Source organism: Fusarium fujikuroi, chromosome FFUJ_chr01, assembly GCF_900079805.1.
Source record: "Fusarium fujikuroi IMI 58289 draft genome, chromosome FFUJ_chr01".
NCBI lineage: Eukaryota > Fungi > Ascomycota > Sordariomycetes > Hypocreales > Nectriaceae > Fusarium > Fusarium fujikuroi.
In genome coordinates, this window is record NC_036622.1 from 2,087,576 (window position 1) to 2,114,301 (window position 26,726).

The 26,726-nt window shown below is 46.3% G+C and overlaps 9 protein-coding genes; 4 read left to right on the forward strand and 5 right to left on the reverse strand.

Annotated features, from left to right (window-relative positions):
- Positions 1–692: 692 nt before the first annotated feature.
- On the reverse strand, positions 693–1,303 carry FFUJ_01463 (related to RNA binding protein; the record flags this gene model as incomplete). XM_023578428.1 has 3 exons in its annotated part: positions 693–749; positions 808–931; positions 1,143–1,303. 3 exons carry the CDS (start codon positions 1,301–1,303, stop codon positions 693–695), a joined length of 342 nt encoding a protein of 113 aa, XP_023424107.1.
- Positions 1,304–2,462: 1,159 nt separating this feature from the next.
- Positions 2,463–5,608, reverse strand: FFUJ_01462 (uncharacterized protein; the record flags this gene model as incomplete). XM_023578439.1 has 7 exons in its annotated part: positions 2,463–3,319; positions 3,375–3,596; positions 3,645–3,879; positions 3,931–4,149; positions 4,200–4,394; positions 4,450–4,776; positions 4,823–5,608. The coding sequence occupies 7 exons, from the start codon at positions 5,606–5,608 to the stop codon at positions 2,463–2,465; spliced, it is 2,841 nt and encodes a 946-aa protein (XP_023424108.1).
- A 2,689-nt stretch (positions 5,609–8,297) lies between these two features.
- FFUJ_01461 (probable calcium P-type ATPase NCA-1) lies at positions 8,298–11,469 on the forward strand (the record flags this gene model as incomplete). XM_023578451.1 has 4 exons in its annotated part: positions 8,298–8,415; positions 8,474–8,631; positions 8,703–11,329; positions 11,379–11,469. 4 exons carry the CDS (start codon positions 8,298–8,300, stop codon positions 11,467–11,469), a joined length of 2,994 nt encoding a protein of 997 aa, XP_023424109.1.
- A 295-nt stretch (positions 11,470–11,764) lies between these two features.
- On the reverse strand, positions 11,765–13,477 carry FFUJ_01460 (uncharacterized protein; the record flags this gene model as incomplete). XM_023578462.1 has 2 exons in its annotated part: positions 11,765–12,885; positions 12,934–13,477. The coding sequence occupies 2 exons, from the start codon at positions 13,475–13,477 to the stop codon at positions 11,765–11,767; spliced, it is 1,665 nt and encodes a 554-aa protein (XP_023424110.1).
- Positions 13,478–14,144: 667 nt separating this feature from the next.
- On the forward strand, positions 14,145–15,531 carry FFUJ_01459 (uncharacterized protein; the record flags this gene model as incomplete). XM_023578473.1 has 3 exons in its annotated part: positions 14,145–14,183; positions 14,240–14,299; positions 14,356–15,531. 3 exons carry the CDS (start codon positions 14,145–14,147, stop codon positions 15,529–15,531), a joined length of 1,275 nt encoding a protein of 424 aa, XP_023424111.1.
- A 419-nt stretch (positions 15,532–15,950) lies between these two features.
- On the forward strand, positions 15,951–17,439 carry FFUJ_01458 (related to ribosomal protein S28B; the record flags this gene model as incomplete). XM_023578484.1 has 4 exons in its annotated part: positions 15,951–16,011; positions 16,107–16,190; positions 16,287–16,325; positions 17,123–17,439. The coding sequence occupies 4 exons, from the start codon at positions 15,951–15,953 to the stop codon at positions 17,437–17,439; spliced, it is 501 nt and encodes a 166-aa protein (XP_023424112.1).
- A 1,026-nt stretch (positions 17,440–18,465) lies between these two features.
- FFUJ_01457 (uncharacterized protein) lies at positions 18,466–20,823 on the reverse strand (the record flags this gene model as incomplete). XM_023578495.1 has 2 exons in its annotated part: positions 18,466–19,548; positions 19,642–20,823. The coding sequence occupies 2 exons, from the start codon at positions 20,821–20,823 to the stop codon at positions 18,466–18,468; spliced, it is 2,265 nt and encodes a 754-aa protein (XP_023424113.1).
- A 291-nt stretch (positions 20,824–21,114) lies between these two features.
- FFUJ_01456 (probable Found in Mitochondrial Proteome) lies at positions 21,115–21,466 on the reverse strand (the record flags this gene model as incomplete). XM_023578506.1 has 3 exons in its annotated part: positions 21,115–21,238; positions 21,304–21,335; positions 21,386–21,466. The coding sequence occupies 3 exons, from the start codon at positions 21,464–21,466 to the stop codon at positions 21,115–21,117; spliced, it is 237 nt and encodes a 78-aa protein (XP_023424114.1).
- A 3,063-nt stretch (positions 21,467–24,529) lies between these two features.
- Positions 24,530–26,713, forward strand: FFUJ_01455 (uncharacterized protein; the record flags this gene model as incomplete). XM_023578517.1 has 2 exons in its annotated part: positions 24,530–25,179; positions 25,231–26,713. The coding sequence occupies 2 exons, from the start codon at positions 24,530–24,532 to the stop codon at positions 26,711–26,713; spliced, it is 2,133 nt and encodes a 710-aa protein (XP_023424115.1).
- Between the last annotated feature and the right edge of the window lie 13 nt (positions 26,714–26,726).

Here is a 26,726-nt window from a genome sequence, read left to right on the forward strand (position 1 = left end):
TGGGAGATGATAAAACAAGGTAGCCTGATACGTTTTAAATCACAACTAATGGAATGATTTTCTTCGGTGATCAGTAGGGCAAACAACTTAATTGTTCGCGATATTAATAAATTGACCTGACGATCCAAGCACCGATGTAGTCAAGGACAGGCAAGAAAGCTGATGAACTTCATCCGACGTGGTGAACAGACTTATATAAATTTAGTGTAATTTAGTAGATCTTTAGACCTATCAATTCTTAGAAGTCTTATTACCCAGCGAGTAAAATGAAGTAAAGAGTGCGAGACTAATCATTTCCGCTATTTTCTTAAGTATCACAAAGTGCTACAAGTCTACATTAATTTCAAGATCACCAAACTTCGGGCAACGTGTGTCTAGATTATATCGCGACATAAACGCATTGCAATTCCCTAGGCTGGTTGTATTTCATGAAGCACTATCATAAAATGCCCATCTCTCAGAGCATCAGACGCTGGCTGATTCATTCAGCTGTCAACACGATCGTGGTTCAAGCCAACTAACTGCCAGGTGACAACTTCATCAACCATTTCAGACGAGTCTTAGTCGTTCACCGATAGTACCGCTCACTCCAATTCAACATAAGCCCCTTCCTAGCAATTGCATGCCCAAAAGAATATGGCGGATCCCCCAAACGCCTGCTGTCTGGTACGTCGTGTAGAATGTTGTTTCTTCTAGTGGGAGATCATAGGACCCTTGCTGTCGTTCTTGGGACCTTGACGCTCGGGGAACTGTACGGCCATGTTAGTCGCGCGGCTAGGTAGGAATGTCTCACAACAAGGTCCTTACGTCTACGGTCTGAGTATCGCCCTTCTCGAGGATCTGCTTGATGACATCATCGTCGACAGAGGTACCAAACTCGTTCTCAAGAGCAGCCTTTGAAGCAGCATCGAGACTTCCCTGAACTCCTTGGCTATTAAAATGTTAGCTTATGTGTTACAAAACTGTAATTGTTTTGGTGATGGCTGGCAGAGGGAGGCTGAAGCCATGGTCAAGTGCCAGATATCTGGCAGGCCAATTCTGCACAGACTACAGCAGAGTACATGACGCAGGGCTTCCATTTCCATGCTAGCCACGAGATTGAAGGTAAAGGGGGAGATACAAAGCGGGGTGGCTTGACTTACTTGTGTGTCAGAAAGATTTTGAAGGAAGAAATGAAGTGAGCAAGAGGAATGCTCTTGTCGCTCTTCCACTTCTGGTAGGTCTCAACATCATCGATAAAGATGATGAAGTCGTCGCTGCCCTTGTAGTGGACCTTGGTCTGCTGAGTCTCTCCGCGAGCCATTGTGATTGTTTATTGAGTAAGGGAAGTGGTAGTGGTTGTATTGGCGATGAAGAGTCGTCAAACGATTAGAGTGAGAACTCGCTGGGTGAATTTGTTGATAGCCTAGCTGTTGATCGAAGGATGAAGATGAAGGTAAGGAGAAGAAAAGAAAAGGAGTCGAGGAAGTGTGGTGCATCCAGAGGCTTAAAAGGAAGCTCAATGTGAGGAGCAGTGACGAATGTACCTACCTAGCTTGCTGGCTGCAAGCTACCTACGTCATACGTCATAGCTGTGCTCTTCCAAAGGCGGGCAAGTGGATCGGTACGTACTGCATCGCGGGGCTCATAAGGCCTTCAGGCGGAACAGGCTCCACTATAGCTTGCTGTAAGCATCAACACAGCCAATGAAGCGGCATACCCCCGTTTGCTTGCCAGGCTCGAAGTTGCTCGTCTTGCTTCTACTGTACACGTTCCTGCATGCTTGAACCCACCGCGTACGTCACCGTATTTTGAGCACGAGGAAGCAAAAGAATAAGGTACCCTGAATAGTATATACTCCAAGCTTGTGTGCCTTATGGGCTGGCCATGTTGATCGATCGCGTGCTCCTCACGCCAGCCTGCAACGATTTCCTTGTAAGGGATTGGCCAAGTTGCAGCGGATCCCATGTTGTTCTCCCGTCTTCCACGTCAGTAACAAATCATCTTCTTTGTCATTGCCTTGGCAAACCATAAAATGCTTTTGATCCTGTGAATGCTGTCTTGGCCTGCTTCTCTTTAGGGGGACATTTTCTTGGTGCATGAGGTGATGCCGAGGATCCAACTTCATGATATATGCATTGTTCATTGACGCATGGTTGTGACATCCCATGAAACTCGAGAAAACTGATGGTTTGAAACCAAACAACTAATACTAGGCAAGAATCCCCTAGCCTTAAAGCACTATTCAGAAACCACTGAGTTAGACTACATAAGCTTATCAAAGTAATGTAACGATCGACTAGTAGGTCATCAGTACCTGAAACTACCTTATCAGGTTGTGTTAGTGATGCTAATAATAAAATCCAACGCCTACATGCCTACGTACCATGTAGTTTCCCATCATCTTTGAACTGATAATACAGCACAGCTTTACTAGAGATGTATCAAGCGTCATAGCCAACTAGTGCTCTCAGAACAGTTTCTCACCGAAAGAATCTGCGAATGCCAGTGCACTTCTTTTCGTTTTTCGAGCCTGTCTCTTTCCCCCATAGAACATCTGTGCTCTGCACGGCGGTGGCATTAGCCAAGCGAGACAGGTTCTCCTTCGCAACAGAGTGCGTTGCTGTTCTGTAACCATTTTGTGGAGAATTGATCTGTAGCCTGTTTGTCATACAGTCTTGTAGAGCGGGTGTGTTTTCTGCCTCGCTTTGCAGCTGCTTGTCTGACATAATCTCAATCAAATTGAGAGGTTCGAGTTCAGATATCTGAGTGAGCTCCAGCCTCGGAGACATGTCCGATACATGATCATCCTCCTCACTTAGCTCTCGAGTCTCTGGGAGCGCTGAGCCTTTACTTGTGTACGAGTGTGAGCTCTCCTCACGACCAGCCTTGTCAAAGATGTCAAAACCACTATCACTTGAAAAACTCGTCTGGCGGACCTGGTCTTCACTCGATGGGTCCTCGATCGTTCTGCGTGACAAGCTTCCTGACCTCTTCGTTATGCTGGATACACTCAACTTTCTCATCACGGTTGATGCTGACCGCCTGATCATCTGCTCATTCCGTGCAATGTTCGTCATGCTAGGAAGGGGAAGAACATCTTGACTCCAGACGTCTGAGAGAAGCACCTCCAGCCGCGCTCTTTCACTACGAGATGAAACCAGGACTGGCGTTCTGACTTTTGTTGACAACAAAGACTGTGAACGATGAAGGCCAGCTACAGAGCTAATACCACTACTAGATTTCATGGTACTTGTATTCTTGAGAATGACATGACACAGGGATGACTCGGGGCTTCCCACAGATGCCTGATGCGTCGACAGACTCCTCGCGATACTTCCTACCGATGTTCAGTATGACCTGGCCTTTTCATTATTTGGGAAGTGCAAGCATACCAGGCCGTCCAAACACAGTGCCTAGACTCTGGATGTCAAGAGAGAGAAATATTTGCAGACCAGGAGATCTACCAACTGGCTCTAGACACAGTGGTTGCTGCAACCGGGTTCGCCATTCGTTCTCCTCCCTTGACGTACAAGCCGTCATTACCACCTCGTAAAGTTGATGATCGCTCTCGAAAACAAGCTTCCAAGAGAAGGGAGCTAGGTGGCATTGCAAGCCTACAAGATATGTTAGCTCAAGTCTCGGTTCTATATGGCATACCTTACCGCGCCCATTGTCAGCATCTTCAACAGCTGAACAATGTACATCGATACAGGCCATGATCGTGTAGATAGGATCAAACTTTCCCCCAGAGGCCAGACAGAGGACGTCTTTATAGAGTAAGCAGATCATGTACTGACCGTCAACGCCGGCCGGCGACTGCCAGCATACATGCAAGACTCCACACAACTGAATGTGACCAAACGAACGAACCTGATTTTTCGAATGCGCATCGAGTCTCTCGTATATAGTTAGCAAAGATTCAATAAGGAAATACATGTGAAAGAATACCCTGTTTGGAAACACGATACGATCCTGCAATAGCCAGGTCTTTTCAAGTATGCCTTTCATCAAATTATCCTCAGTTGAGCGATTTATCTCAGCTGTGGCCTCTCGGAGCCTCATTAGTGTAGTTTCAACTTCCATGTGAGAGTTTGGACAGTCGATGACTGGGGTGCACCTTAGTAGCTCTGCAAACAAAAGGGGGTATTTGCAAATTCTTTGAATAGGCTGACGCTGACATGTCAGACAGTGAAGCAGATATGATCAGAGGAGCATACCTTAACAAGAAGATCACCTATGGTCAGAGCCTTTCTGCTATCGGACGATGGTGATGGCTCCATGGTGAACGCGAAGGCCTCGAGCCCTTTCTGATGTAACTCCCATTCGGGGAGATTTTCTAGAGCTGAAGTGGCGTCTTTGATCATCATCTCATACTTTGCACCATATTCCTGATACATGAAGAACCAATGCATCTGAATGCGGAATGTCAGCAACTCTCAGGCATTGAACTGCAAGACGGCAACTTACCCTCTTACTGAAAATCTTGGCCGCATCTGCTGCTACCTGAGGCTCAGACAATACACCAGGCTCCTTTTCTAGCAACTGGAGGCTGCCTTGATCGCCTGAGACCATATCTAAACTTGACCATCGGCGGTGTCCAGTTTTGGGATTGTTTGATTTCGAGGAGGATACGATAAGATGATCAGCTTGGCTGTACTCAGAGTCCGGAACTACCCTATGTAGTTCGCCGAGTATTTCTTCATGGAGTTGGAGGATTTGATCAAGATTATGGTTGATAGACGAGCGTAGCCGCTCAGGTAAAGTTGGGAGAGCAGCGAGCAGGTTGATGTAGGTCTATTTGCTGTCAGTTGGCCTAAGAGTAGTGCTGGTCTGAGCTCACATGAATAAGGAAACGAATGTCACCAATATAGCTCTCCTCTGTACTGATGAGCTCCTCGATAATCCGCCGGCGCCGAAGAGAACGCTGGACGGCAGCAACATCAATGCTGACCTTTTCGAACGGAATACTGTCTTCGGAAAACCTTGGGGCAGACAGAGAAGCTCGACTGCTTCGCTCAGTCCGCGACCGGCAATTTGAAAGGCGATGATGCCGGTGCGAGCGCGAGATGGCACTGGCACTAGCAATGCTTATACTAGCACTTTGGACTGCTTCGATGAAACCCAGCGAAGACCCAGAAGACGAGAGCCGGCGACTGAGTCTGCGGCGAACTGATCGCTGATAAGTTCCACTGCACTCGAGATTTTCCCATCCAGTATCTGGGGACCAAACATTTCCGTAGTCTCTTTGACTCACTCGGCGATGCAATGATTTCATCCACCTAGAGAAGGGCCTCCGAAGCTTGGCATTCTCAGCAAAAGATTCGCTGGATGGGACCTCTTGAATAGTTTCGACTTGTATCTGCGGACAAGAAGGTCTCGCGCGTGTGGTAGTTGCTCTTTCGGATCTCGCGTGCTGGGTGGTACAATTCAAGGTTGTAAAGGTATTGATATCATCAAGGCGAAGTTCTTCCAATCTCGAGGGCAAATGAATGTCATATAATCTGCGGAGGCTGTCGTGGGAATCAAATCGTGATCTAAACGGAAAGCCGGCTGTCCAACTGAAATGCCTTGAACTAGGGATGCTACGAGAAACATCGGGCAAGGCTGAAGGGTTCACAAGAGCCATGGTGAAAAGAGAACGACGAGGTAAAGTTCAAGAAATTAACAAAGTGCTGGTTCCAAGAAAATCCAACTACACCAAAAAAGCGGCTTTAGACGAGTTGTCCAAACATGGCTGTGATGATGAATGAGGAGGAGGAAGATGTCATGAATGGGATAGACCGAACATCAAAGCAGAGCTCACAGCACCAGAACTCACAGAGGGAAAGGCTGGGAAACTTGCAGGAGGTCACAATCTATGGGAGTGCCTACCTTACCTGAGTACCTACATTACTTAGGTACCTACTATCCACGGTACAGGCAGGAAGGTGCGGACCGAGAGATACAGTATCTCGGGACATTCCTTCCTTGATGGCGTATCAGGAGAAGTCATGCAAGAGTGATGAGCAATCCTGCAGGTAGAAGTCACCCGGAATTGTGCCCCAAACCGAGAAAAAGAAGATCCTGCCCATCCAGTCAGGCAGTCTTGTCTGGCCACATTGGCTCAACTGAGATTCAATACCCATGATCCTAGGCTGTGGAATCGTATTGCCGATTAGGATGAGCCAGAGTATCACGGCTGAGAAGTGGTGATACAAAGAGGCGTCTGCAGGGCCATTGGTGAAGGGCCCAAGCTGGAAGCACCGATGACGGGAATATTGATGCCCGAGTCCAGGAGTTGTGATGCAACGAGACCAAAAGGTCAATCGACGCAAGCCTCAAGATCAGAATATGCTTTGAATAAATGATAGGCCAAAAGGCTCCCACGTTATTTGAAGCCGACCTCGTTACTTGCAGCCACGAGATATTATGAGTTCACGGCTGTCTGCACACTCGTAACATTGACGGTCAAGGCCGAGGCATCAGTCTAATAATCTCATGGTTCTTTTGATGTGGCGGCGACATTCTCAGAGATCCACGGCTTGTTCATATACAAGAGGTTGGGGAGGCTGAAAGAATCTTTGTTCGTGGCTTGACAGGTGGACAGCGCATGATAGTAGTATTGAGAAGTCTGAAGAGCTCAACTTCTTACCAAGAGGTCAGCAAAAGAGACATGGTAGTTTTAGGATTACTTTTAAGTGTTTATTATTGATGATGCTAGACAGCTGGTGATATGTGTTGTATTGTGTTTATGATTTAGGAACTTGCCAGTTGTTGGTCATGGATCACAACCCAATAACGCACTGCGGTATCCACGTAACAGCCGAAGTGAATGATTTCCTTTCTAGGGGAGGAAAGAAAACTCAAGACCTTGACCCTAATAAGCGAATAAAATGCTTAGATGAATCTAGCCTAAGCTTAGGGGACTCTTTGCTCAGTTCATTTTGACACCCTATATCAAAGTTTGGTGTCTTCTTGCTCCCTAAAGGACTTTCAATGAATTTTAATAGCCTGGTTGTCTGATGTGGAGAAACCGTGTCTGACATCATGTTTAAGGCCGATACTTGGCGGAAATAAAATATCATATTCAAGATCAAGCACATTAGGTGACAGTGGTGTTTTACATCAAACATCTATATCTGGAGAGTAGTAAACTGGTCACTAGGTATCTAAGCAATCCCCATACAGTAGTTTATGCTTCATTTGAAAAAAAAAAAGTAATCTCGAGAGTATCCTTGCCAGAAGTTATCTACTACACAGACCTAGACAGACTCGGGCATGATGTCTTGTTGCACCACGCACAGTAGAGGCTGTCATGATCACCAACTTTTCTCAGCCAAGCCCTATTCCGAGTCAGTCGGCGATACCGAGCCGGGATGGAATGGCTTTGATCTGAGAAGCTTACGAGTATCACATATCTTCGTGGATAGATATGTAGTGGTCTCCACCGACCCTCTGACTTACCCATACTTACCTTCAACTTCAATTGGTGAGAGCGGCTTATTCGGCAATCGACAACTTGGCATATATGCTCGGCAAGTAAAGACTCAACTTGCATCTTGTCGTGATGTAAGGTGTAAGCTAACTGGCTCGGCATCGTGGCGGTGCTCACAGAGCTAGACCCAACTAAGGTAAAATCGAGCTGGGGTTTCTCGGCGGGAGAACAGTCTTTGAATCGGTTTTCAGGGGACTGGTGCCTGGTTTTCAGGAGGGTTTACAGTGGCCCTCCCAGATTGTGGGGATGCGCTACTGTCACGCTAGAAGACTGGAGAGACATGCCGACTGCCCGAGACGGAAACGAACACGTTGAGCTTTTCGACCATGAAGAAGCGCCTTGACTTGAGAATTTCTAACGAAAGGTGGAAGCAGAAAAGTTGACAGTCTCGCGACTCAGATTCTGTCTAGTTTTAGTATCACTTAGTCCGATGAAGCAGGTTTCACAGCAGACTCCACCATTAGTCAGAATAAAATCTATACTGCAAGGTTGGAGGTTGCCACGTGCGTGGGCCCTTTCATCGCCTTGCCTCTCTAGTCTTGACAAATCTACCTAACTGTACGGAGTAAACTGTTCCATGACAGGATTGGAAACCGGCGATTACTATAGTTTATTGCCTCCGTGTCTTTTATCTTTCTCTCCTACACTTTCCTTTTCATCCAGGTTCTAGTATACGTGTTGTCAATTTCTTTCTGACATCTACATTACCCTCCTTTCCTTGTTTCAAGGTTAACGAGACACTTTCTCTCTCTCTTTCGCAAGTCGTCTCGCTGTCAACTTCTCGGTATACACACTTGATTCAGCGTCGTTCCGAGCGCTCGCGTTGCGCATCGCCTTCACCATGGAGAGCGCGTTCGCGAAACCAGTCGGCGATGTCCTCGCCAACTTCAACGTCAACGAGGCTACAGGCTTGAGCGACTCTCAGGTCACCGAGCTACGCAACAAACATGGGCGCAACTGTACGTCAGATACGCTCCGTAACCCCACCATGTTTTTCAACTGTCTAACTTCTGGTAGCTATTCCTGAGGAGCCTCCTACTCCTCTGTGGGAGCTTATCCTAGAGCAATTCAAGGACCAGCTAGTTCTTATCCTTCTTGGTTCCGCCGCAGTCTCATTCGTTCTGGCACTTTTCGACGATGAAGAAGGCTGGAGTGCTTTCGTCGACCCAGTTGTTGTAAGTGCAAACTCGCTCTTCGATCCTGTCTGTTTCTCTTGTTGAGCAAACCATTGACACGCCTCCCATAGATTCTCACCATTCTCATTCTCAACGGTGTCGTCGGAGTCTCCCAGGAGAGCAGCGCCGAGAAGGCCATCGCCGCCTTACAGGAATACTCAGCCAACGAAGCAAATGTGGTGCGAAATGGTGGTCATGTTTCACGAGTCAAGGCCGAAGAGCTAGTCCCCGGCGACATCGTCACAGTCTCTATTGGCGATCGTATTCCTGCCGATTGTCGAGTTATCTCTATCGAAAGCAACAGTTTCTCTGTCGACCAGGCAGTTCTCACTGGAGAGAGCGAGAGCGTCGGCAAACGCGCCTCTACCGTTATCGAAGACGAGAAAGCTGTTCTACAGGACCAGACCAACATGTTGTTCTCTGGAACAACTGTTGTAACTGGTCGCGCTCGAGCAATTGTTGTTCTCACAGGCCCTAACACCGCTATCGGAGATATCCACGAAAGCATTACTGCCCAGATCTCGGAACCCACGCCCCTGAAGCAGAAGCTTAACGACTTCGGCGACAGTCTAGCCAAGGTTATTACTGTCATTTGCATCCTGGTTTGGCTCATCAATATTCCCAACTTCAATGATCCTAGTCACGGCAACTGGACCAAGGGCGCCATTTACTACCTTAAGATTGCCGTCTCCCTTGGTGTTGCTGCGATCCCGGAGGGTCTGGCTGTTGTCATCACTACCTGCTTGGCTCTTGGAACGAGAAAGATGGCTGCTAAGAACGCTGTCGTCCGAAGCCTCCCTTCTGTTGAGACCCTTGGGAGCTGCAGCGTCATCTGCTCTGACAAGACTGGTACTCTGACCACCAACCAGATGAGCGTTAGCAAGGTTCTGCATCTCAACGAAGATGGCAGTGGTCTAGACGAGCTCGATGTTGAGGGCACTACCTTCGCACCTCGCGGAGCCATCAAATCAAACGGTGTTGTCGTTCAGGACCTCCCCAACTCTTCTGCTACCATCCACCAAATGACACAGGTAGCTGCCATTTGCAATGACGCCCAGCTTGCCTATGATTCTCGATCTGCCACTTTCTCCAGCATTGGTGAACCAACTGAGGGTGCTCTTCGAGTCTTGGTTGAGAAGATTGGACCTTGTGCCCCTACCGATACCCGCCCTGAAGATTGTGTTCATTATGCCAGTGCAGCCTACCAGAAGGAACTACCTCGCCTAGCTACGTACGAGTTCTCTCGGGATCGCAAGAGCATGTCTGTCTTGGTCGGTAAGGGTAATGATAAGAAACTCTTGGTCAAGGGCGCTCCCGAATCCGTTATCGATCGCTGCACACAAACTCTCGTTGGCTCCAATGGCAAGAAGGTTGCACTCACCAAGAAGATTGCAGACCGCCTCATGAACGAGATTGTACGATATGGCAACAACGGTCTTCGAGTCATCGCTCTCGCCAGCATCGACAAGGTGGCTGAGAACCCTCTTCTGCACACTGCTTCTTCTACCGAACAATATGCCCAGCTTGAACAGAACATGACTTTCCTTGGCCTCGTCTGCATGCTTGATCCTCCCAGAGAGGAGGTTCCCGGGGCTGTACAGAAGTGCAAGGATGCTGGTATCCGTGTCATCGTCATCACTGGAGACAATCGTAACACCGCTGAAAGCATTTGCCGCCAGATTGGCGTTTTTGGTCAGCATGAGGATCTTACTGGAAAGAGCTACACCGGCCGCGAGTTTGATCAGTTGTCCCCTAGCGAGCAACTTGAAGCAGCTAAGCGTGCCTCTCTGTTCTCCCGCGTTGAACCCAGCCACAAATCTCGACTGGTCGACCTACTTCAATCTCTTGGTGAGGTTGTTGCTATGACTGGTGATGGTGTCAACGATGCCCCTGCTCTGAAGAAGGCCGATATCGGTGTTGCGATGGGCTCAGGAACTGATGTCTCCAAGCTAGCTGCCGACATGGTTCTTGCTGACAGCAACTTTGCCACTATTGAGGTAGCCATCGAGGAGGGTCGTTCCATTTACAACAACACTCAGCAATTCATCCGGTATCTGATCTCGTCCAACATTGGTGAGGTCGTGTCGATTTTCCTGACGGCTGCTCTTGGTATGCCCGAGGCTCTCGTTCCAGTTCAACTTCTTTGGGTCAACCTCGTCACCGATGGTCTGCCTGCCACCGCTCTGTCTTTTAACCCCCCCGATCACGACATCATGAAGCGTCGTCCTCGCAAGAGAGATGAAGCTCTGATTGGTGGATGGCTCTTCTTCCGGTATCTCGTCATTGGTACCTATGTTGGTCTCGCTACGGTTGCTGGCTATGCTTGGTGGTTCATGTATAACCCGGAGGGCCCTCAGATCACTTTCCGCCAACTCACTCGCTTCCACCACTGCTCAGCTGACTTCCCCGAAATCGGCTGCTCCATGTTCTCCAACGATATGGCCAAGGCAGCTTCAACGGTCTCCTTGTCTATCCTGGTTGTGATTGAAATGTTCAACGCCGTTAACGCGCTGTCATCTAGCGAATCTCTCCTCACTCTGCCCCTTTGGAAGAACATGATGCTCGTTTATGCAATCGCTCTGTCCATGGCTTTGCATTTTGCCCTCGTCTATATTCCCTTCCTTCAAGGCCTGTTCTCCATTGTGCCCCTAAACGCTTTGGAATGGAAGGCAGTTGTTGCCATCAGTGCCCCTGTCGTGTAAGTTCAACTTGCTGCTATTTGCTTACAGCCAACTAACTTGATGCAGACTTCTCGACGAGATACTCAAAGCTATTGAGCGACAGTTCTTCATGCAGACAACAACTGATATTTCCCTCAAGACAAAGAAGGAACAATAGAACGGCTTGGATAGAGGGATCGGCGATGAAGACCTGGCGAAATGTCAGCATTGACTAGAATCTACATGTATCATATTCTGACCAGTTCAGAGAGCTGCGATTAGACCTAGACGGCCACATTGGCCTCCGATATAACGAAATCCAAAAATTCTGTTTTCATGCCATTCAGTATGCCAAGAAAAAAGTATGTAAGCAAGCAAACATCGGGCAAGGGGCATGTGCATTTTTTATTTTCTTGACGTATTATATATGTATATAAATATCTATTTGCCGTCTGTATTTTCACATTCAGATGTCATGTTTCTTCATGGATCAGCTCACCAAGAGCCTTGCTCTCCTCCATAATCTCCCTGGCCTCCGAGGCAGACACATCCATATCCTCCATGATCAATTGTACAGCAAGTTCAGCTACCAACACCGACTGGATAAAGGCTGCAGAACCACGACCAGCGATGACACGATCTTTTGTCGCATTCTCTTTCAACGATTCACCAAATTCCTCCACGAGGTAATCGCACATAAGCTTGCAGCCTCTTGGGCCATAGTAGCCTGGGTTGAGGTTACCCTCCTTCTTGAGTGACCTGGCCTGGCCTGTTTCGATTTTCTCTGCTAGAATATCACGGAAAAATGACTGTTTACCATTGACGATCTTGGTCAAGTATGCTCGATGGTCATCCAGTCGCCCTTCAAGATGGCTCCAGTCAACATGAGGATAGCCTCTTTCACGCCATGTGTCCATGGCAGTTTCTTTCTTGTGTTTAGCACAGAACCTTGTTTGCATCTGCACGTTCAGTCTCTTCCCCTTGGAATAATCCTTGAGGGTCTGTTCTGACACAAGGTCCCCACACCACGGGCATTTCGTCACTCTATCGTCCAAACTGTTTTTGTCTGCGAGGGGCTCCTCATTGATCGTTTCTGTGTCGCTGAGTTCATCCAGATCTGATAAGACTGGCGATGATATGCTACCTATATCGCTATTGCTCGTCTGCATGCCATCAATCTCGGCTGGCGCAACGAACGTGGGTGGTTTGTACTCGGGCGTCTTGAGTCGGCCCCCTGATTTCTTTGGAAGTGGCACCGGTTTCCAGACACCCATTCGATTCTGAGACGACGAACGCGACCTGCTCGGGCCGTCTTGCGAAAGTTTGGTGGCGGTGTGAGCTACCTGGCTTTTTGTTGGAGTAGTAGATAGACCGCGGCTTGTGGGTTTTCTTTCTATGCTCCCTTTCTTTTTGGGAGTCCCCAAGTCATCCTGGGGTGCAAGCCTTAAAGAAACCTTCGACGTTGTGGGACTACTAAAGGATTCTTGTGACACAGGTTTGAAGGTCGGCTTTTCTTCCGTCTGGGAGCTATGTAAGAAGTCGTCTTCTTCGGTCTTCTCATTTATAAGCTCGCCCTTTGTCACTTTTGCCTTGCCTACATACGGATTAATAAGAAAGTGACACGGTCGTCAGTTTGACGAACCTTTCTTTACTTGAGAACTTTGCGAGCCACGAGAAGCTTGCGATCCTCGAGGCTGTGAGCTCCCATATTTTGCTTTGCTGCTGCCTGCATTGGGGAATCCATAAGTGTCTTCGAAATGAGAACCATTCCCGGATTTGCTGCTGCCAAGTTTCCTTCGTTTCACGCTCGAGGAAGATGTTTCCGCATGGCTTCCTGTTTTCGATGTCTCTTCTTCCTTCTGGTTCACCTTTCGGGTGGAATTCCTACGACTTTTACTGCTACTCGGGTTGCGGAAGGCTGTGCGCTTGATATCTCCACGAGCTGAAGTTTCTGGTTCGGAATCATCAGACTGCTCGATTGGCGTCTGGGCCTGAGAGCCACTTGGTCTCAGCCTTAAGTCGGCGGGGGAGGGTATATCGTCTTCAGCCTCGTCTTCGGAAGACATGGGCAGAGCGTTGACATCGTCAGGTTGCTGTTCAAGCTTTCGCTTTTCATAGCCACGAATCTGGGAAAGAAGCGGCGGTGGTCTTTGGTGTCTGCTTAACCCCGTCACTCTGCCAGCCATTGCAGATTGATTTTCCCTGCGAGAAGCCGAGATGGAAATGTAAGGGTTTTGAAATGAACTTATGTGCCGTGGTGAGAGATTTGACGTCCAGACGCTTCTGAAAGGAAAGAACTTCAAAAGCTAGAGCATGGCCATGAGACGTTTAAAAGCAAAGAAAGAAAGAAATCAAAAGAATGTGAGTGTATGAGCCAAGATTTGATACAGCGGCTTCCTCCTCGAAACAACAACTTATCAACTGTGTTTGTTCCTGCCTTCACTGGCCAGGTAAGTTCACTGAGATGTTGCTGGAATTCCCCACTCGCCCTTGGCGAGTCAGCGCGCGTCTGATTAAACGCGCCTGCGCCCTGCAGCCCGGGCACCTCTGAATCCCTGGTACTAGACTTGTAGGCAGGGTCTAACGCCGCCAGGGGATAAGTAAACAGTGAAGCATTAGCGCTATTGTTACGCTAATGGTCAGTGCTTCAACCATTTCGGAAGCCGAAAAGGGATATAACTGGACAGTGCTTGGTTTCACTGCCATTTCCATTGTTGTCAGAAGCGAAGTACAAAGTGATGCACCTTCACCTTACAACATCACAACAAGTTTATGTCAGAATAAAGCTCTGTAACCGGAGGCCCTGGTTGACGTAGCAATTTGCTCCTACTCAAATCTCCCTTGATATTGGAAATGGCTCTTAACAGGAAATACGCCGCTCTTCCAGATCTGGTGAGTTGTTACCTCTGGCACAAAGAGATCTTGAAGATGCTGACGACCTTACCTAGGACTCCGCTCCAGACATCTATGAGACCCCGGAGCTCACAGATGACAACTCTACAGTCCCTGTAAGCTTCTTCGTGTTACACATACAGTCGGTTCACAGCCATTGACGTATCTCTAGACAACCACTGCTCGAACCCATTCGGACGACGAGTTCTACGATATCGAGGATGAGACACCCGGTATATCTCGATCCCGGCTGCGAATAGATGAAGCGCGTTCTCGCTTTCTTCCCACCAACGTTGACGCGAACCGAGTCGACTTCTCGGACCGAGTCGACGGGAAGCGCAAGGCGTACAAGGTGTCCAGTCGGAGACAAAGAATACTGCAGGACGGTACTCAGGAGCTTGGCGATCTCTCTGACGACGACGACGATGAGAGTCTGGAACGCCGAATTGCCCGCCTGAAGCGCGAAGTGGAAGAAGCAAAGAACGAATATGCAAAGCGAAAAGCAGAATCACAAACGAAGGAAAACATTGACGCCACCACCGGTGACGACAGACTGACTTCCCTCAGCCAAGTCTTGGACGAGATATCGCAACCCACCGGTCGGCCAACTTCGATTCGGATTGCAGGGGCTAATGTAACTTCAAATTCTGAGGAGAAGACCGAGGCACCTTCAACAGAGGATGCAACTTATACTTTAATGTACGAACCGACGTATGAACAAAGCCATGCATTAGCCAAGGCAACTGATTTCGACCGTCGGTTATTGATGCTGGAGCGGGGACTCGGAATCAATGCTTCATTGATGCAAGAGTCTGAGGCTAATGGTCTTCCTCGTGCAATTCTGCCTACTTTGGACTCCATGAACAAGCAGATTTCTACGCTTGCCGAAGCTTCGACAGCCAATTTGGATGCAATCAGTCGGCGTGTACGAACACTGGCCCAAGAGCAGGACAAGCTCAATGACTCTCGGGAGAAGGCCAGATCACTGAGAGAAGAGCTTGGTCGAAATGGCTCTTCAGCTCAGAGTGAAGAGACTGAGCAAGAAGCCAAAATCAATGCTCTGTACGGTATCCTCCCTACGATTGAAAACTTGACTCCTATCCTCCCACCTCTGCTGGATCGACTTCGTTCACTGAGAGCAATTCATTCCGATGCTGCCACTGCGAGTGAGACACTGGCCCGCATTGAGAAACAGCAAGCAGAGATGGCTACGGAACTGAAGCAGTGGAACGAAGGTCTTGTGAAGATTGAGGCGGCTGTAAAGGACGGCAGTATGTCTATTGAGAAGAATAAGCAAGTGATGGAGGAGTGGGTCAAGGATCTAGAGGAGAGGATGGAAGATTTATGAATAACGATGCGTTGATCTGATACCCCAGTAGATAAGCCAAATAATTGAGGAAACGAATCAACTGAGTTGTTGATATCCAAATAACCAAAAACATGTAATCTTTTTCACTTCAAACAAATCTCATGATCCATATCTTAGCTTTGATACATGTGGCGGCCATCTCGCTCATGGCGCCACAAGCTGCGCCACATGGCTGAACACAATCGGCCCAACTCTTAATCCGCTCGTGGGGCTAAGGGCTTTTTTGCAGTTTGACACACCAAATTAATTGATTTGGTAAACGAAAAAAAGTTCCATCTTCCTCCAGCTCACGTTCGCGACCACCGCCCAATCCACTCAAACTCCCAAAAGTACGGCTTTTTCTCGACCCATCGCGCTTTCCATTCTCATCCAGCTCACCAGTTCTTCAGGTCGCAACAATGGACGCCTCCAAGCAGCCCGTCAAGCTCGTCAAGGTCACCCGAGTTCTCGGCCGAACCGGTGCGTCTTTCCCCGAAACTTGATATCGATGAAACAAGATATCAGAAGGATCGAAACGATGGAGTGAAAAACGGATTTTCTGACTAGATGGATAGGTTCTCGTGGTGGTGTCACCCAGGTCCGCGTCGAGTTCATGGACGACCAGACCCGATCGATCATCCGAAACGTGAAGGGCCCAGGTACGATTTGATTCTCGAAGCCGCCCCCTCCAGCGCACAAACGAGGGTTCGGAGTAGGAATACAGGATTACAAATGCTAACGTACAACCACCACAGTCCGTGAGGACGACATCCTCTGCCTGCTCGAATCCGAGCGTGAGGCCCGACGACTACGATAAATATGCATTCGGGGGCAGCATGGGGTTCTCGAAAGACGGTCAACGACGTATGGTCTATGCATGCTAATGCTATGGCGTGCGCGCCTTGTATTGGGACTGGGACATTGACCTGGAGCTGCACATGACACTCCAGTTTCATTTGTTAGAGGAGTCACACGGACGGATCTGGTCTGGCATAACGAAAAAATCCCAGAACAGTTGTTCCTTTGCAGTATTGGAATCCGAAGAAAAGTGAAATCCATTTCTTGTTTTCTCCGTGGTATTCTCCCTCTGTTTCAACAGCTCCGATCCTTGAGAAGCTCAGCTCAGTTCAGGCAAGAAAAGATCACATCGGGAGTTCTCCAGTCAACAAGTGCTATGATGCGAACTCAACGACCTCGGGGTTTAGTGTTGACCTGGCAACTGGAGACATGAATACCTCTTTTTTCTCTCTGACATTCTGCGTCTCCATAACTAACCTCGCTTCACATCGTGAAATCCAGTCACGTGCAACTTCTCTGACCTCAGATTAGGCGGGGCGGCCAGAGGAAATCTTCAAAAGTTTCCTTCTTCCACCTCCAACAATTTTCTTTTCACAACTCAAGTCTCTCCCGACTTTATTGGTAAGTTAGCACATTTATCCTTATACAACTCTAGTTGGAATGATGTTTTTTAGCATGTATTACCTGAAACATACATTGATGTACCTTTTTATCACCAAGATCTCTGATCCAAACCCTCCTTCACCACTTGTTTTTGAACTCTGTTTCTTGCCAATGCTAACATTGCAAAAAGAATTTTATAGGCACCTCGCTTCCACAATGCCTTCGGTCCCCAAGCCTCCGGCCGGACATTTCAACGTTCTTTACTTTGCCAGTGCTAGCTCTTTCACTGGTAGGGACTATGAAGCTTTGCCGGCCACGATGACGCTCAATAAGCTCTTCGCCGAGCTCGAGTCCAAGTATCCTGGCATGAAAACCAAGATCCTCGATTCCTGTCTAGTCACTGTCAACCTTGATTATGTAGACTCGCCTAGTGAGGAGGGTGCTTCAGACACAGTGATCCAGGAAGCAGACGAAGTGGCTATCATCCCTCCCGTCAGCTCCGGGTGAAGGATATCGAGTGTCAGTTACAAAAATCGCTCGGTGTCTGTAACGTGACTCTTCTAAACCTCGTAGTCGTTGGTCCCTCCACTTTTTATACTAAGGACCTCCATTATCCGGCCAGCTTCCTGGTAGTAGGGCCTCAAGTTCTCCAGCTCGTAACCACATTCTTGCCCAGCGTTGATTCCGTAGCCGCCACCAACCAGGATGCTTCTTGTGATACTGCCAGAACCATTGGATAGCCATCACAAGACTGACCATGAGCAAAACAAAGACCAGCGTCGATACAATGGTGACAATGGCAGTGAGACTCGTGATTGACGAAACCTGGCACCCGAGCGGCCTTGTCCGTAACTCCCAACGTTCAGCCCAGTGTGGACAGATGTTCTCGTTGTAGGCTGGTGCGAGCAGCGGCATGTTGCTAGTATTCGGCACACATGACCATGTCTGCAAATTCGATGAGTATGTACAGCTTGAAGCGATATGGTTTGTAAATGAAGGCCTACAAAAGGACACCAGCCACACTGTGAAGCTGCAAGACAACCTTTGCATGTTTGATGCTTCCAACATCTTAGGAAGTGTTCGTCATCATGGTTCACATACAAGGTGAAGTTGGCTCGCGTAGCCTGAATGTCATGTTGAGACAACCGCAAAAAATCCATAGTCTTTGATTAAAGGCGAGGTTCTAATGAAGTATCAAATTGACTATAATGGCGACACCAACTCGAGTTGATGTGCTTATCATAAACTCAAAAGAGGCCAAGAATTGAGATTGAGCGGGGAAGCATCATACGTCAACCCCTGTAGCCACTCAAACACACACCATGTTTGAAATCGATGCCTTAGGACTATCTACTCATAGCACAACTCGGTATTGCTTAACATATGACTGAATGAGAACACCGCAATCCTGCAAACCTTGGTGAGGGTTTGCCGTCTTATCTAAGCTAAGCGTAACAATGTATCTGTTGCATTCAGAGACACAGGAATTGCTGAAACTGGGAGAATGAATTGCTACACCCCATTCACCAAGCATCAGACCATGGCGCGTTCTCTCATTTGTCGAGATTTCCTCACTCGTCGCTTCGCCTCCCTGATGTCTGAACGCCTTCTCCTCGACCTTTTTCCCTTCGATTCCCGCACTGGTTCGTTGCCCAGACTCTCAAGCGGCATGAGATCCGCCAGAAATTGTCGAATGTGTAGACCAGTCTTCTCATGGATGAACGAATCAATCTGCTCATTGCAAGCTGCCGAAGACGCAATATGGAGGCCCCTTAGCACATCGCGATCTAGGACTCCATCTTGGTCATAATCTTGATTGGCTGCTCGAAGACTTCGAATGGATGATGTTCGCTTTGGTACGTTTGGTCGTCCAATCTTTCGACCAGAAAAGCCTCGTGAACAGACAGTAATATGATTTGGTGATATGGAAGAGCTTCCATACTTGGTTCCCCTGTTCAATGATACCCGTGCTTTACCTTTATCAAGTAAGTCCTTCTTCGGTGTAGATGGTGAGACATCTTCGACAGACAATCTGCAGCTTTGTTCTGTAGTTGTTGATGTCGAATCTGGGTGAGGGAGTTCTGGCAAAGGTTTGCTGGACTTCTTTGTGGCATGAAATTGCTGCGGGACAAGAACATCAGCACTTAAGCTATGGCAGCTTCTGGGGCGAGGTTGCACTGATATCGCTTGCTTGATATCTCTCGAGGTCTGCACTGGTCTGATGCATGGACTCTCCTCTTCGTTACCTTGGCTACAATTTCTGTGTGCATAAACGTCTTTCTTTACACGAGGGTGGTGTTTATTTGAGGATGTGCCAGCTTTATCCTGGACTACCGATTCCAACGACACGCTCGAGCAGATCATAGGTGTCCCTCGCCCAGTGAAAAAAGCTCGATTTGATTGCCTCGTCTTCAGGGTGCTTCGTACAGCTGGGGAAGTCGATTTTGTCTTCCGTTTGTCGAGGTTCTTCCGCTGGTTCGACCGTCTCTCCAAAGATGTGACATTGGGCCATTCGGGATATGTATGCATTCGTGGTCTGGGAAGCTTGGCCGTAGGTCCTGTTAAAACCTTCTCGCTGAGGGATTCTGAATATAAAGGTTTTGGTTTCTGTGTAAGCTGCAGACAATTCTAATCATTACTACATTGACACAGATCTCCCAGTTGACAAGAAGTGCAGCAAGTCTGGGGCACTTTCTCCTCAGCCTTTACCTTCTTTCTTCGATACTTATGGGGCTTTGGCTGGTCCACCATTGCATATCTGAACTCGTTCATGTCTTTTGACACTGGGAAAGGGATTTCTGTACTTGAACTGGTGCACCCTGCATTGCCATCCATCTGGAGGATATGCTGTTGTTCGGCATGAGACGGGGGTGCTTGGTTCATCGTCGCTCTATTTTTACCAACAGGAGACCGGTGGGAGGGACGTTTCTTTTGATCTTTTGAAGTAATCGCAAGACCGGCAGCTTTAAACTCGGAACGAAAGGGCAGGAGAGCTGCTATCGTATGAAGGCTTGTGCTAGAACGCGGTGGGGTCGGAGTAGGTATCGGCAGCTTACCTTTTGCACCTGACTGCTCAGCATATCTCTGCAGCTCTTGAGTGAATCGATTCAGGGCTTCCCTATGACTTGGGGGTCTCGACTCGTTTTCGAGGCTATCCGAGGTCCAGGAAAGTGGCTGTTGAGTGTCGCTTCGTCCACGAACGGTTGTATTCTTGAGTGATAGCATTTGTAGTTGTTGGGCTATATTTCTCGAGATGGCCTCCACGAGTTCGTCATTTACATTCTGGTGACCTTGGGCGGCAGAGTTATTGCTGAAGACATCTGCAGCATGACTTTGCAACGGTGCAGGGCACGCGTCTGCCTCCATCTCGGATAATTGGCCTTTGAGAGTCGAATGACACACTTTTCTCGGGGGCTCTGAGATACCGACCTCGGACATTTGCAAGGGACTGACATCTCTACGAGCGTCCTTTGAAGGTAGCGAGGCGTCTTTGGAGAGATATTCGGATCTCGAAGGTATATCACGTCTTGACCGTCTGTCACGAGCAAGGAAACTTTTGTGTTGCTTTCCTGGTCCAGAGACGGCGGAACCAGGCTCGAAATCATCCATCCAGTCTGTTTCACAATTATAGTGCATTTCCACGGCGCTATCGTTCGCTCCTTGAACGTGACTAGACTGTTTTATTGGGCTTGTTATGTAAGTTGCATCGGGTGGTGATGAACTCGATCGAGGGCCATGATGTTGCTGGTTTGTGCTCTGGTACCTTACGCGCACAGATCGTCGTGGTCTAAAAATGGTACGCCCACGAGCCCTCGAGCTGTCGCTGACAGAATGAGGTTTCCGTGTGATGGGCAAGTTTGGGTTGTGAGGGCCAGTGTTAGATTCTGACATGACTATTCTGCAATACACGAGCTATAAGAGTCTAAAAGAGCTGGTTGTATGAGACAAAGGAGGGCTTGGTTATTTCGGTATGAGAGTGATAATACAATGAGTTTGTGCTGGTGATGGATGAGGGAAACTTGGCCGAGGTAATGTTGGGTTTGTGATGATTCCGAGAACTTGCTCGGCCAAGTATTGGAAGGTACTATACAAGATGATAATTTTACATCTCTTGCCACATTGTTCCAGTCGAATACATCCAACTGAACTTTGGAGTGAGAGGCAGGAGCCGCTGGATGCCGTCTATTTTATATCTTTGATGCCTGGTGAGCCGTAGACCTCAAGTTGGCGTCGTCCTTTCCTTAAGAGGAATTCAATGGCGGCAAAGTCGCGCTTATCGATAGCCAAGTTCCTAGAGAACTCATGTCTATTGGCGAGATATTAGAGTATTGATAAATAAAAGCCCATATTGGAAGTTTGGGAGTAGCTCACCTGGCAAAGCTCTCAAAATGTGAGCGAGTTGCCTGAGTCCGATGTCAGTCACAGAGCTCCCGAATGAATAATCCGTTCATACTTGTGGCTTCTTTCGACTCTCTCTTAGACAGTTTCTATAGAGTGCTAGGACCTCTTTTTGGAGTCCTGAGAGGCGTGCCATATTTATTGATTGGTTTTGGCCGAGGTTAATCACGATCGAATAATTCGAGTGTTAATGTAATCACTAACGTCCCCCACCTAAAGACCGGCCACCCCTACAGACTGGCTACCTTATTCTTAACCTAGCCACCTAATTTATATATACTTTAAATAGTTATAACTCTATTAATTTAATTCTAATTAATTTTAAACTAATACTAATTAATTTAAAATACCTTCTTTTACTAAAAAAGATATAAATACTGCACTTTAGATAGTTATAGATAATATATTAGTAAATAAAGCAGCTAAAGCTTATAGTATTAACCGTTTTATGCTTTAAGGTTAGATTAAAAGAAGTATAATATTAAAAGAAGCCTAAAAACCTTACTAAAAGCTTTTTAATATTTAGGAAAAGAGTCTTTAAGACTAAATTATTATTTAAGCTAATTTAAGATGCCTTATATTATATTAGTAAGTTAAAGAGTTTGCCAGTAAGATTGCTATCTATAATAGCTTCCTAAAAGGTATTAGAAAGAACTAGTTATAAGGCTTTTTAAGATAAAATCTTAATATTAGAATATTAAAAGGTAAGAAAATTAATTTTAATTAATATTATAGAGCTTCTTTTAAACTAATAAAGGTATTCTTTATACTTCTTATAATGCCAGTAATATACCTAGTTAAGTAAGGAAATAGATATAATATTAATAAAGTTAAAATAATAAAAGAAATAAAAATAAATAATCTATTTTTTAATTATTAATTAAAAAAGTTAATACTTATTTATTAGCCTGGTTTTTATGCCTAAATTATAATTCTTAAGTATATCTTAATAACTAAAAAGGTTTTAAGACCTATAGTTATTTTTAAGGGGAAAACAGTCTAATAATAATATTTCCCTAAAAATTTAAACTTCCTAAAAGACTAAAAATTTATATATAGTAATAAAGGCTAGATAAGTAATAAATTAGTATTAATTTAATTAAAAAAAGTCTTTATTTTATTAATATAGCCTAAAAAGAAAAATAAACCCTAATTTCTTATTTTTAATAGCTATAGAAGTTATATTATAGAAAATTTCCTCTAGAAATATTATAATAATAATATATATCTATTATTTCTTTCTATTTATATTTTTTATATCTTTTAGTTATTAAATATTATAGTTTTTAGTCCTCTAAAGAAGGTATATTATTATCTTCTTTTAAATCTTACTTTTATCTTTAATAATAATTATATTAATAAAATTATATTTCTATATATTTATAATAAGGCTTAAAAAGAAGCTATTATAAAGTCTAATATAATTACTGGCTTTAAAGCTACTAAACTGTAATCTATAAACCTAATAAAGGTTTTAATAAACCTAATAGTTATAGAGATACCTTCTCCTACTATTACAGTAAATTTACCAGTAAAAGAGTAGGATTTAAGTCTCTTAAAGACTTTCTATTTATTTATATAGCTTTAGTAAGCTTTAGGCTAAATCCTAACTTCTATAATATAAGATCTAACTATTAGGCTACTTTTTAAAAAGATTAGCAGTTAATTAGACTATTATAACTTTAATATTAAGTAATAAAATAAAGAAATAAATATTTTATAGTAAGAAAATAAAAAAAATTAATTAAAATAGTATAAAAAAGTTATTTATAACCTAAATATAGAGTTTATAAAGATTCTAATAATAAAAAAAGCTTATAAATAGATATAGAAAACTTTATAACTAGAAAGAATAGTAAATAAAATTAAGAAATTAAAATTTAAAAATTTTTATATTAATTTCTATATAAATATTTACTAATTAAAGTTTTATTTAATATAAAAAATATAGTATTATAATAATTTATTAATTAATTATAATATTAGGTTTTTAGTGTTTTAGCTAAGGTGGCCAGTCTATAGGGGTGGCCGGTCTTTAGGTGGGGGACGTTAAAGTCGAGATATCTTTGGCTGGGGAAATATTGAAGTATCATTGTGGAGACTATAGGTAGGTACTGAGGTACGGCTGTCTACCCACTAAGGCAACTCTGGGGTTCTGGTTGATTGTCTTGTGAGACTAAGGACAAATAGATCGATGTCCATCCCTATGACACCCAGTGATAGAAGATAGTTCTACAGGTGCCAGTTATCGAGATAAGATCATCAACACCAATGACTTCCTTTATACCTCCAACGTAGCCAAATCATGATGTGCCTGACTGAGATGCGGAATTACAGGCGGAATAGCCACCAACAACCAGGGGTCCCATTACCTACATACACTGTACCCACTGTCAACGCCCGATCTGCCTTGCACTGAACATCCAACCACTTACAGCTACACCAAACCGCTAATATTAGTATTGCCTCACCCGTTTCAGGCTACAGTTCTCCCACTTTCAGACCACGCGCACCGTCTAAGACACGCTAGGAATATGAGCTGAAACTCAGCCTCATTCCTAATGGTCCTCTAAACAGCGTGTGCCACTCCGCCCGCTTCTGCGGCAGAAACCCAGACATGGCCAGGCAAATGCGAGCGTGCCACCAGATGGGGCGTCTGATTGGCCACATGCCATCCTTTCATCAGGATCTTGCTCCATCCCTAAGGCCCTCTATGGCATGCTACGATAGCCTCTTAGCCTCTCTCTAAGACTGCCCCCAGGGCTGACTCTGGGCCTAAAGAGTGCCTGGTTGAGCTAGTGATGTGACATATTGGTCATATCATGGCCCTGAAGAGAACTATTAGGCACTGGAACCCCCTTGCCTACAGACGCTCCCATGCTTCCTGAACAGAGCTCAACCAGCATATGGACGGTTGATTAGCTTACACGGGGCCACCAGGATCGGGTAAGTTGACCTGCAGATCTGTGACACCTCTCTACTACCTAATCGACTCAAGTATATAACTTTTTGTCGCATGATCAACGCTATCGACCCGTTCGACCAGTCAAACACATCATTGCTTGGTTTCTTACTAGAGGCATACTCTATTCTTGACCTCTCCGGTTGGCGCCTTTTTATATTTTTATTCGGGCGAGAGGGTGCTTTCATGTTGACAACAATAGCAGGCATGGCAGGGTTGAGTCGTGAACAGCCCCTCATGCCTGGTGCCTTCGGACCTGAAGATTACCTCGATTTCTATGAGAGCCCCTTTGAAGTTCTCAACGGCTCTGAAACGTCTAGGGAGAAGCAAGAGCAGCGAATTTCTTGGGCAGTCAAGAAATTACCCGATCTTGATATTCTTGACCTCGACTGGCACAAATACAATCCACCAAAGGCATTGAGAAAGGCACCAAATATCACGTCTCAAGTCCTTCTCGACGTACTTCAGTCTTCAGTTGAGAATGTTAACGCAAGAATCATTGAAGAAGATCGCCAAAAGAAAGAAAATGAGGAGCAAAGAAAGCAAGAGGAAAATGAGAAAGGTAAAAGCAAGGAGCCTTATCTGCCCATCATTATACCTGCAGAACCTTCAGTCGAGGTAAAAGCGAATCACGCCGTACCTCCCCCGAAGATTAAAAAGGAAATTCTCATGACAACTTTTGGTCCTAGCGTTATCACCAAAGCCGATGCAAGAGCAAATAAGAGACGCCTTTTTGCCCTTCGCCGTTTCTTCCAGCGCAGTGATGAGCGAGGTGAGAGTAGCGCCACGGGTGCCGCTCTCGGAGCTTTGCAAGAACAGGTTGCAGAAGCTGAGAATGCTACTGAAGGTCTCGGGCGGTTGGCTAAACTAAACTGCGTCGAGGAAGTGTGAGTTCTGGCACCGTATATGAGGTTCCCCTACTAACAACCTAATCTCAGGGAATGTGTGTCCTGTCTGGACGACTTTCATCCCAAGGACGTCATCAAAGTGCCTTGTCATAACTATTGTCGCGACTGTTTTGTTCGCCTGGTTACTGCTGCATGCCAGAATGAACAACAGTGGCCACCCAAGTGCTGCCTAAACGAGATACCCGTCAAGACCGTCACGCGTTTCATCCCTTCGGACCTGAAAAAGACATTTGAAGACCGATCTAAAGAGTGGGAGCTCCCCGTCAGCGACCGTGTCTACTGCAGCAATCCAAACTGTAACCTCTGGATCAAGCCCAAGCGGATCTATCCCGGAAAGCGTCAAGGAATATGCGATCGCTCTCATGTAACATGCACGTTATGTCGTGGGCCTGCTCATGCTGGAGAGGATTGCCCTCAAGATGTCGATATGAGTCTCACAAACCAACTGGCCGAGGACGAGGGTTGGAAGAGATGTTTCAACTGCAACGCCTTAGTTGAGCATAGGGAGGCTTGCCAACACATGACTTGTAGGTGTGGCACCCAGTTCTGTTATGTTTGCTCCCGACGTTGGCGAACTTGCACTTGTACGATGGAGGACCTCCAGGCACTGAAAGAGGGTGTTGTTTCTAGACGCGCAGAAAGGCGCGCTCAAGAACTAGAGGAAGCCGAGGAAGCCGAGGAACTACGGCATATTCTTCTGCAAATTGAGGAGTTTGAGCGTGAAGAAGCTCTCAAGGCCGAGCTTCTACGATTGGAGCAGGAAAGATTAGAGGAGGAACGCCGTCAGTGTGAGCTCGAGGAAAGAGTACGGCAGGAGAGTATCCGTCGGAGGGATATTGAAGTCAAGTATCAAGAACTGAGAACCGTGCTTGATGAGTTGCATGACCTGCAACAAGTATTGCTCGATGTTGACCAAGAAGAGGAAGCTGAGAATATGATTCTTGACGTCAGAGCTGCAAAGCAAGAGTTGAAAATGAAACACGAGGCGGAGCTATCTGAGTTAAGAGCACTCGCAATGGCGAAGATGACTGAAAAGGAAAACTCACTGAATGCGGACTTCCGAGTTCGAGCAGCGAAGGAGAATGAGCTTGAAGAAGCTTACCACGAGCGGCTCAAAGCATATTGGGAAGATAAGGATAACGGAGACCAAGGAGTTGAGAATTCAATGCTCGCTCTCAGAAAGCGTATGGATCAGAAACACCACGCATGGCAGAAGTGGAAGGCCGACCAGCTCAGGGTCTTGGAGGCCAAACTCGAAGATAACAGAACATATCGAGAGGAGCTCATGTATAGCGCCAAACACCGGCTAGACGACTCTTGTAAGGAGAAAGAGGCGGAAATTATGAGGCGTATGGCAGCTGAGAAGAAGTGGGTTGAGGCTGTGATACTGGAGAGAGAGAAGCTGCTGAACGAACGGGAGGCTCAGGAGGTTGAAGGTGATGCAGACAGCATATTTGCGGTAGAGTCAGAAGATTCTGGGGACGGTCACTATGTTATTGCCACGGCATTTTAGATGGTATAGACGT